The following is an 11,909-nucleotide window of genomic DNA, read 5'->3' on the forward strand; positions in this document are numbered from 1 at the left end:
GATCACAATTTTATCGTTTCAAAATCACCATAAGACTGCAATTCGATGGAGAGATATCTCTATATTAGCCTTCTTTACATCGTCGCGGTGGAAACGAAGTAGTTTATGTCTATTTCTTGTTTCAAAATCTGAGATCCATTTTTAACAATAATGATAGGAAATCAAGTTTTTGTCATATTTTCATTATTTTCGGTCATATCTTGGCGGCCTGGATGCGCAACTGATAAATCGCTACTCGAAAGATTTGGTTATCTAAACACAGAAGACACGAGGAAGCTAGAAATTGCCAAGTTTATGTATCTGTTTCATTGCGGCCACAGTCCCTAAAATTTCAACGACTACGTCACCTCGGACTGAAAAGCGCACCAGTACGGCACACGCTCGTCAAAGAAGAGCAACTACCATATGATCAGTACAGAATACAAAAAAAAACACATTGCTTTGTCAAGTATGCCGGACCCCAATAGTAGCATCCCGTCGGCTATAATCCGACAGTCGTCGAGCATGTCCGCATTCAAGTCAATAGTCAAAATATAAGCAATTTCTTCTAAAGCAGCGGTTCTCAACCGGGGGTCCGCGAAACCTCGAAATTTGCAAAATGGTGGAAACATATTTTTTCATAATTTGGGAAAACACGAGGCCGTTTCACTTTATTACTTCTGAAACTTCTTGACTCACATAACCAGAATAGCCGCCTAATCAAATACAGTGCAAACTCAATTTAATTGCCAATAGCCTACTAATACAAACATATTGCTGTTTAGAGATGTTCTGTATGGGTTTGTGGAAAAAATAGGAAGTTGGAGTAGTGTAAGGTCCACCAGGGTGACTTCGATTCGAAGTATTTGCAACCATTCACATTCTTCTGAGACAGAGGTTCTCAAACTAGAATGAGGTCAACGCAATTGAAGAAGGGCTCAAAGCCGCAGTCAACGGAAAAAAGTTTTCGCGCTTCGCGCGATTTACTTGCCATTAGTGGTGTTTGCTCTGTGTATAACTTCGAATTTCATATTGGACAATTCTCTTTTCGACAGCCATAACCTTCCATGCCATCGAATTATCCGTTGGGATTGTTAGCATCCTGATTGCTATTATCGCTAGCATATTAAGGTCGATATTTGCACAAGACAGATAACGGTTAGTCGATAATCGAGATATATTTGATCCAAAACTTGGGGGTCCACGGGGGTCCGTGACTGTCTTAAGGGGGGTCCGCGGAGACAAAAAGGTTGAGAACCGCTGTTCTAAAGGAACGCTAGTCAGCCTTCCAGATCATCGGACCAAAGCCTAACATATCGATATCGCCATCCGCCACATGCCACCTCATTTTGTCGTTTTCCTTTTGTATATTATCTGCTTTAAGGTTGCCACACGTCCGGAATTTAACGGACATGTCGGGAATTTCACTATTCACTTCAAACTGCGTCCGGGAGGAATTTCTAAAATAAGCTGAAATGTCCGGAATTTTAAAGGCTTGAAGTATAGGCTCATAATTTTATCGTAAATCAACATAAACAACATTATTTTTAGGCAGATTTATGCTACATGAAAACTTTTTTCACGCTGTGGGCGATTTAGCATCACATATATTTTTTAATGTAGAGACTATACCCCAGGGTTGTAATGACTCGAGTCATGACTCGACTCGAGTCCGACTCGAGTCACGGTTTTCTGATGACTCGACTTGACTCGAGTCATTTTTTCAAAATACGGAAATGACTCGACTCGACTCGAGTCAATATGTGTATTGACTCGACTTGGACTCGAGTCATTGCGCATGACTCGAAACAAGTCATTGACTCGACACTCAGACGGCCAAGACCGACATTTAATTGTAATTCCGAAGCCAACACACTATTGGGATTTCGTCTGTTGGTACTGGTACTTGAATATGCGACCAGAAACTGCTAAAAGTGAGGAAAATTGGTATATTATAAATGCGAAACATTCGATATCACCAAACAGAGTTAATAAAAGTGGCTCGGGCTCGACCCTCTACTCGCTGACTTGGACTCGGACTTGACTCGGTGGTGAATTGAAATGACACGACTTGACTCGAGTCAAAACGATAAAAGTGAGATTGACTTGTGACTCGGAGCCTTGTGACTTGGTTACAACCCTGCTATACCCCCTTGCAAAAACTGCAATCAAATATAAATGAAAATAACCGAAATTTACTGAAAATTGTAATCGCAATAGGGTTACCATATATTTTGGAATAGGGAAAGGAAGACAATTTTACCGAATCAGAAAAGTTAGCTGATCAAAACTGAAATCAGGGGAATTCGCTATTTTTGCTGAAAAATATGGTGGGACTAAAAGACAAGGTCGTCGCTTTCGAGCGAACCACCAATTTCCTATTTAGCGTCATTTATGACCATTTTCACTCGAATCTATCCATTATCTTAGCTGTGAAAGCTGTAAAGGAGGTCGAACTGCCCAAAAAGAGGACATAGAGGCGTCCTCGGAGGACATTTTTAAAAACCTTAAAAAGGAGGACGTATGGTAGCCCTAAATTATAGGAGAATGGTATATATTTGTAGAGTCGGTTAAGGCCGTTTAAATGCTTTATTCAAAGGTAGTGGTTCTTATTAACCTGCGGGTTGTTTGCCTTTATGTTGAACTTAATCAGCATTTAAAATAGGTCGTGGTTTGGTCTGGGCAAAAGCGCTGACCTTTTTTTGGTAAACAGCATAAACAAATTTTGAGCTGGCGGGCCACAGAACATTGAAAATGGAGTCGCGACCATAAAAGGTTGGAAACCACCGTAGAGCTCAGTGGTGCGCACTGGCACTAGAGGCTGATAAATAATTTATCGGTGTGACATGAACATGTCTTAAAGATGTACAATTACGTTCCCTACATTATCGAGGGACATCATCCTCCAGCATCAGCTCTATTGCTAACTCTGATCATGTGGATGGAGAGAGGATCAAAACTAGTAACATGTGAAAGAACCGATATTATTGACAGAATTAATTTAAAATATTACTGACCAGATGCATATAGCAACCCTAATCTGCTTTACTTTCATTCAGTGTGAATGCCTCTTCTCTTCACCGCCTATAGGCTCAGGTGGGTGTCTGATTACAAATACTACTCCAAGCCGATTCGACACCTTCCTATCTTTTCATTGTATCGCAGTTATGTGGTGTTTTGAAATGATGGAAATGTTAATATACTGATGCTATTTAATTTTTTCACATTGTTTCAAAGTTAGCCATGATCATGATATGTCGACAGAAAATTAAAACTTTTACATGAAGTTAATTTTCTCAAAATGTGTAAAATGAACAAAACTACTTTGGTTGTTATACATACATATCATTTGACCATAGCCTCCATACAGGCTATGATATCACGAATATTGCGATTAGGATTATTACGATAGAATCTGACGACTATTGAATAATCATCATTGATTAATTATTAGGCCTATACTATCTATAGCTAGAAAAATAAATCAGTTATTATTTTAAAAAAATGTTCCTCGAGTCAGAAATTATTCTCCAAGTAGTCTCTAAAAAGGTTGGGGCTTGAACCTGACCAATGATATACATATCATTGAACGTAGGGTTGCCATAATTTGGAATTCGGACCGGAGGACATTTTAAAAGTGAGTTATAGGAAATTGATGGAGCTGATTTTGTAATATTCAATGGAAATATTATGGTGTTGAGTAAAAGAAAAAGAAAAAAAGTTCATCACTTTGACACTTGACTTCTGCATTACCCTCGTTTTACGATACTTCTATGTTGTTGACTAAAACGTTCATCACTATGATTCGACTCCCTAATTACCCGCTCGAACGTCCACATTACCAATTTAGCATCATTTATGCCGATTTTCAGATGACCCTGTCCATTAGCCTGTAAACTGTAAAGGAGGACATTTTCAATTTCCTGAAAAAGGAAGACAAATCCTCCTAAAGGAGGACGTTTGGTAAATTGCGGTAACCCTAATAGAACGTTATCCATACACATTACACACTGCTGAAGATTCGTTATGTAGCTCAGTAATGTTCTATCTAAAATTCTCGCTTTAGCTGCTAGCATTTTTCTTCTACAGGTCAATGAAATAATTCTAGTAGGCCTAGAGTTTTTCTTCTCTAGTGTCTACATATACTGATGACCAACCGATGGTAGTAATCTATATAATATTGGAGTCACGTAGGGTGATCCGGATTTGATTCCAATCAGACAGGTATCCGGTACGTTTATCGGAAGCAGGATTGGATTGTTATAGCTCGTCAGACGATTGGATCCGAACCAGGACAATCAGGCGGTTCATATTTTAACATTGCTTTATCCATCTGATACATATCTTAAATAGCAGGATTATACGTAGCCTATATCATCGGATCTTTATACGAACTTTGATATTGAAATCTCCATAAGGAACAGAATGGATTCGGATTTCGAAATTTAAGATTCAGATAATGCCTGGTGCGCATATAGGCTATATTGTATAGCCTACGTACAATTGTACGTACTATTGCGATGGAAATCAGATGCCAATCCTTTCGGTATTACCAAATGAGGGGTCGCATGGATCTCAATGGGGGACGTATTAGGTACCACAATCCATGATGTCCATAATGATTTCTATTTCAATGCAAATAATACAATATTCACTCTGCAGTGTCTCATCCTTCAGTAAACACTAAACACTTTGGCGCTGGTCCAACCGTTTTCGAAAATTTATTCGTATAATTCTAATATATAAATAGAAATAGAAATAAACATAAACACAGTCATGTATCATCGTGTCTAAATTATTTAGAAATTTTTCTATGGTGGCATGAGCCGCATGACTTGAGTTTGAACGGATTATTATTGCAAATTATCACAGTATATTTTTATCATATTTCGAATACTAACATTTCTGAATTGCAGCGCCCATTGTAATAATGCAACATTCGGTGGTGTAGTATATACTTTTATGCGGAGCCGGTCATTCAGGATGCGTGTAGTAGGCCCATGTACGCCTTTAATTCTCAATTTTCCAGTTCTGTCTTCTTTGCCTCGGGAGTTTACGTGATGAATTTGACTTGATATGACACCAGGTGCCCTCTATCCCATCCGTAAAGCCTCTTCTCGTTGTCGTTGTAATCCAGACTGGACATTGCTCCATACCTAATCATTTAAAAGTATCCCATTAACGAAATATATTATACTGCATGATTGTGGAAGCAGAGTCATTGCGGTTCTCATTTATGCACAATGCATAATGGGTTGGCAATATCATCATCATCATCATCATCATTGGTTTATTAGCAATTTTATCAGTTCAATACACCACAAAAATGCGATACAATGAAAAGACAGGAAGATGTCGAAGCGACAAGGAGTAGTCTATGGAATCTGACACCCACCGTGGCCTAGGCGATGTAAAGAGGAGGCATGCACACTGAATGAAAGTAAAGAAGATAGTATAGAAGAAGAATGCGACAAGAAATAGGGCGGCATGTCATGGGAAGCGAGATCGATAGGTCAGTCGTGGTCCGGTAATCTTGAGGATGGACTGTATAGGTGTAAGTATACCGCGTAAGCTCGTTTAAAGCTGGATTTCCGTATTGATATTTGATAGTGCGTGATTGGAGACAAATTTATCTCGGTGACGTGGGGAAGCGGGTGCATGGCTGAGTGTGCAATGGTTGCTGGCTCGAGCCTCGGCTCTGCCAGGTTTCTCAGTGTCGGTGGTTCATCTGGGCTTCACGTCGCTGACCTCATTGCAGCTGCAGTGACTCAAAAAGCTCAGAAATTACAGTGAGTTTAGCGATGAAAACAGAAATCACCTGATCTCGATTGGAATTTTAGGCCAGGAGCATCGCGACGTTCTCAACTCAAATGCATAGTTCAAGGTTGTTACGTGGACATCATACCGCTGCAGTGTGTACAGAACTCCATTGGCGATGAAAGCATTCCCTGCTGATCTCTTCCGAAAGTCCGTATACCATGTCTGTTTAACCTGAAGTGTATACTCTGGGGATTAGCGTTGCATTTAAAACAAAGATCAATGTCAATGTCAAAATCAACATGTTTAAAAAAGGCCCAAATTTAAAACATATTTTTTAATGTTTATTTTAAGTCATGACGTTGCGAATATTCAATTGTGATGTCATAGTGGATTGATATTAACAATTGAAAATATAGGGTAAATATAGCTCATTTGACGAAATATCTGTACTATTAATGTTGAACCGACTATTTTGAGGGTTCCGATCATCCCATGTCAATATATGTCCGTAAGCTCATACAACATGTTTTTCGGAAAGTATTTACACAATGGCATAATTTTACAACTTAAAACAAACACAATTTTTTTTAAAAGGCCTTTGTTTAAAACATGTTTTAAACAAAGTGTTTTAAAACACCGTTTGTTTTAAATACAACGCTACTGGGAATTATTCAGGGATATCTAGATATCCCTGATGACATTAGTACTAGCGTCCGCATTCGGGACCCGCTCAAACGAACAATGTATTCATTTTCTCGTAATAGACGTGCACGATATCAAATTGGAACCGTGCAACTTTAGTACGTCTTTATGAATTGCGAGTCTGTGAACGGTTTGGCAGTAATGGTATTGGCCTATCCCACCAGCACTAATGTTTTAAGTTTACAAAGATACTTGATCGAAATCGTGGCCATTTTGGACGTGTTATCGTTGCTGAAATATGTTCGCTGATTTTCAATATCTCGAATTACTTTATTCCTAAGAGTGGTAACGCAGTACAATCAAAAGTAGGGAATTGCTGGTCGGTCGGGGCTTTTCAGACATTATATCAATAAATACAGTGCTTCCCAACTATTTTCAGTTCGCGACCTACTCTTACCGCAATGTTTCATTGTGCGACCAACCATGAGATATGAATATGACCGAACATATGAGAACATATTTCAACGTACAATAGGTCGTGTCAGTGACGAGTTAAATTAGATGCTTACAAGTGAAATTGCGTGACAATTTGAGTATACGAGTGTATCAAGCTGACAAGAATGCTCGTAATGGTGGATTATACAAACGAGTACGTGGGTATTCAAACATAGTCATTCGTCGTTTACGTCGAACGTAAAAGGGTCCCGAGTATTGTTTGCCAATTACAATCGGGCTGGATTGCATTGTCCAATCAACGTTCCCAATTTCAAGGCATACACGAAAACACACTGCCCAATTTCGCACTCCTATCAAAATGACTGTCATGAAAATCTGTTTCGCAAATTATTGTAAGCGCGGGGCCTGGGTTTAATTCCGAGCAGGAGAACGGGTATGAGCCCGTCTAACCGTGTTTGGAATTTTTTGGAAAATTGAATAAAAAACTGTAACATTTATAAATTCTTCGCGACCCACCAGAAATACGTTCGCGGCCTACTGATGGGAAGTACTGAATTAATGTATACCGCCAGGTCGCAATAAAATGACGTAGTGAGCCCATATATAGATTTCCCCAACGACAAAATAATAGTTTAGAAGCAATGAAATGGTACAGTGCATCTTCAGAACGTATATATTGCCGTGAAGTATGCTTAGGTATACTCCACAATGGAAGAGCACACAGATTCACAAAATTTGTGAATCGCTACTGTTTCAAGGCCGGCTATAGTGGCGGTCAAAATGATTTGCTAATAGCTAGCACATTTCCGATCGATATTCTCGCCGATCTAAGCGTTACCTTCAAACTTTCCTCTTCCAATTGTGATACTGCGATATTCCAATTATTGTTTGGCGTGGCGTAAATTACTTTTACGCCACCTTGATCAACGGCAAAATCAATATCCGTGCTTCCAGCCCATTGGTAAGGAGACAGATTTCCGAATCCGGAATTCGGGAGGTTACTAGAGCGTACTAGTGATCGCCTTTCAAAGTTGTATTTGCATATGATTGATGTGTTGTACCTGCCAAGGTATATATAGAATTACGGTAGCACAATCCGCGACGGGACAACCGCCGAGACGATTTCAAGTATACTTCGTAATCACTTATAATGCAACCACAAAGACAATAACGTCAGTTTAACTTGATCGTTCGTACGTTAATCACCACTGCGCAGAACTTGGCTTGCATGAACGAACAAGAACAGAACATGCATGGCCTGTACGATATTATCTAGATTAGGTAAAATTAGTTTTTATTCGGTGACAGGTTATGGCAATTGCTCCACCGTGGAAATTTTAGCATTTTGCAAGCATATTGAACCCGTGGTGTGGATGACTGTATACGTATTGTTTTAGGCCTCACATATACCCACATGTTAAAGTATAAGTGACCGTTTAACACAGCGTGCCCGGTACCACCCCAGTCCACCGGAAGTGTATGCGTTTCCGGCTCAAAGCCCGCCATAAAATGCTCCATCGAATCATAGACTACAACTTTGTTGTTGCGATAGTAATTGTCCATCACGAAGATTCTATCATCCGTAGAGTTTGGATCCTGAAGGAGAATTAGGAAGGCATATTCATAAAATGTGCATAATGTGATATGCACCTTCATCCAAGCGCCAAACGCACTGTTTGTGAACTTTTTATGAACGTGAGGTTCTGATAGTGATGCAATAAGGCGACTCTGGGCGACGTCTTGCTCTTCCGCAATGCGTTCGATAGCACGCTCCGCGGTAGAATTTGTCGGAAGTTTTGCCTACAGGATATAGATAAGCACATCAGCTTCAGAACGAGATTAATCAAAGTGATATAAAGTCACCACCCTGACAATATCGTTCAATGTTCAGGAGTCAGAGCTCGTCGATGATCCCATCTAATTTCAGGTATAGGGGGAGGAACGGACATAATTCTCAGTTGACCCAGTTTAATGTTACATCACAATGATCAGGTATAGTTATATTTACATGGACCATTGTGACAATGACGGCAATAACGGTTTGCTATCACGTGTAGCTAATCTGCTAATGAAATATCCTGTACAAAAGAGTATACCGTCAATCGAGTGTCGTCAATTCAATACGAGTGTTACATTGGTTTCGTAATACGGCACGCAATAAGTGACAAATTCTGCACCATGACTAAACACAGGTCGTGGTTCGTGAAGGGAATAGAGCATTTGCAAATTCTCACCCGCTTTACCTGAGCTCTCTTTTTAAGTAAATGGTTCAGCCTCCACTTTGATTGCCTCACAAAAGTCGTCAATCCTCTGATACCGTGGATTTTGTCCCGCGTCATGAGCAATGCCATTAGGGATAAGCAATACAAGGAGAGAAAAATGACAAAAGCGATTGATCGCAGGTTCCGCATCTAAGCAAGATAATGTAGTTATAGGAAAATCACTTCGTCGTGAAAATTAGGGATGGTGTGAACCTCTGAAAGGTTCAGGTTCGTGTAAACGCGAACCTTTTGGAAAGGTTCTGTGTGAACGCGAACGTGAACCCCATGACGTCACGTGACGACATATTGCTAATTCCAACCCCATATTTCAGTGAAGTGATAGGCTATATTAATGTGCACGGTACCTAGCGACGACTCGGGCCACATAATGCCACAATGCTGAAGTACATACTGACGTTTTGAACTTCGCCAAATGTATCAACTGGGCAATCAAATGATATAATATTATCATGAAATCAATATCCTCCGTCGCTTTGCCAACAATTTCGACGAGGACTTGCAAGGGAATATATGCTTACGCCATAACGGTATAGGTCAGACTGGACAACGTATTTGGCGTCTGAGTATTGCTACGTTGAAAGTGACCAGGGTGTAAAACGAGTTTCTATACTTGCTACCGATATTACCCCATTAAAAAGTAATACAGCAGTAGCCAATACCCCAATCGCAAGGATTTGGATTTTATGGTACGATAAACATATAAAGTCAAGATTAATTGATCCCGTACGCCTGCTCGATTTTTTTTACATCAGACAACAATATTAATTTCATTGTTTGGATGAATAACCATCATTCGCTGACTACCTGCATGTAGTGTATTTCGCTCTTGATGTTGTGTGATTGCGAGTCAAGCTCACAACAGAGAGTCACTAAATATTCACAAACGGAAAGCTGGATCTTTCGAGCAACCTTTTGTAACAAAGCAAGTGAAATTTTTGAGATTGTCAAGGTCTATGCTCGATTAGAGTTGATTTTTTTTTGCTGCCAGCGCCATGCATAGAGTGGCTCGCAGTTGAAATGCGAATAATTTCAATCAAAGATGTTATGATGAGGTGAAAAGTGTAATATATGAAAAAAGTTCACAGTGCAGAACTTACCAAGGTTCGTTTGTGAACGTGAACCTCTAAATTTCTGAGGTTCACACACAGAACGCGAACGTGAACCTCACGTTCACACCATCCCTAGTGAAAATGCCGCAAAGAGCAAAGTTATCGTCGCAATTGTGATGTGTAGTTTTAATGTCTGGTGTTATAGGCTACTTATGCGGGGTACTATAACCCTTTGGCTCACGGCTGTGATCCACATCGCATGATAATAAACTGGACAAGTTGACAATTCCACGAGATATAAATAATAGCGAATATTCTATCGACACAGCCGTTATGTGTGTTCATTATTCAGTCAAATAACTATATATAGTTATAGTATAGTTATAGTATATATACTTAACTGATTTGGAATTATACTTTACTTCAGCGGTATATCTAATATAACAGACTAAATAATATTTCTCACCCTTTTGCTTTTCCAACAAAATTCCACCTGTGGTATTGGAGCATCACAAAGGTGATCTCTACTCTGAAACCGAAATTGCTTGATATAGGCATTCTTTATTTTAGGAATTCGCGTCTTTTCTTGCTTCATTAGTGTATTGATAGGTTTTCGATAGCTGCAACTCTGATTTTTTATCTCAACCCACACCTCACCTGCTATACGATTGCTACTTATGTCTATATCTAGGCCTATATGTAATATGTATACGTCGTACGCGCACGGTAGCGTCGAATGTCGCAGTATTGACATACGATTAGTTACAAATCATCATTTGATGCAACCGCATACTTGACTTGATTGATCAAGATTGTATGCCTGCGGGCTAAATTGAAACTCTCATAACCCATTTGATGCATCTGATTTATGGTCACTCTGTATTAGTGTTGCTGGTCTGGTTTGCATTTGTAGCTACTGGTCGCGGATCTTTCAGCTAGAACGAGACGGCTTTTGTATGCCACATGTAGCAACTCTGCCATGATGATTTGACAGGTTGTTGTTGTTGTTTGTGGTATTCATGGTGTTAGTCGACTACTATGGTAATTTACACCATAGGCAAATTTTCTTTGTTTTGATTCCGTAGCTGCCGACTTGTAGAATTGACAGGTTTTCGATCAGTGTATTACAAGAGAACCACTGACCTAGACCTCTCCTCCATAAACGTAATCATATAGTTGTCTCACAAGGGGCTGAATAAGCGCGAAAACACGAATCGCAATTTGATAAAATGTAAAAGCTATGTCGCACGCAAGCAAAAAAATATGACTGCGATTAACAGGAAAATACAATGCACATTGCACATGATTGCACTTGCACAATCAAATTATATCTCGTATAAATCAAGATTTGAATGACTATATGGGAGCAGGATATGTCGCCTGATATCCCGCACACTGAATACTTCAGTCATGAATTCGACCCCCAGCCGGGTCAGACCAAAGACCTGGTTAGTAACACTGTTATCCGTGGCTTCCCGCTTTGGCGCTCATGCATTACTGGGATGGCATGGAGGAGTGGTGCAAGACTTAGGAAGCCTTACAAGGCTATATCTGCACCTTCGGTGTATATGCCGCAAAAAACATCAAGGACAAAATAAACTACGTCTAGCATTTTCCGGTTAGAATGGCCGGAGGGGTGATGCAATACTTAGAAAACCTAACACGGTTATATCTGCACTTTCTTTTTCCTGCGACATATACACACCATATGCACTTAGGTATGCATAAAATGCACAGATCG

At 39.8% G+C, this 11,909-nt stretch overlaps 1 protein-coding gene across 2 annotated transcripts; it reads right to left on the reverse strand.

Moving 5' to 3' along the window:
- Positions 1-4,670: 4,670 nt before the first annotated feature.
- Positions 4,671-10,948, reverse strand: LOC145459510 (noelin-2-like). 2 transcript variants are annotated; one of them, XM_080338169.1, is made up of 7 exons: positions 10,635-10,948; positions 9,081-9,248; positions 8,488-8,637; positions 8,252-8,433; positions 7,676-7,898; positions 5,885-5,970; positions 4,671-5,135 (listed from the first exon to the last, which is right to left on the reverse strand). In XM_080338169.1, exons 1-7 carry the CDS (start codon positions 10,920-10,922, stop codon positions 5,033-5,035), a joined length of 1,200 nt encoding a protein of 399 aa, XP_080194295.1. In that variant the 5' UTR covers positions 10,923-10,948; the 3' UTR covers positions 4,671-5,032. The 2 variants fall into 2 exon arrangements, with proteins under 2 accessions (XP_080194295.1, XP_080194294.1); XM_080338168.1 differs by having other exon boundaries at positions 5,798-5,970; positions 10,635-10,942.
- Between the last annotated feature and the right edge of the window lie 961 nt (positions 10,949-11,909).

Source organism: Botryllus schlosseri, chromosome 16, assembly GCF_051294905.1.
Source record: "Botryllus schlosseri isolate E-star chromosome 16, Bs_hap1, whole genome shotgun sequence".
Lineage (NCBI taxonomy): Eukaryota > Metazoa > Chordata > Ascidiacea > Stolidobranchia > Styelidae > Botryllus > Botryllus schlosseri.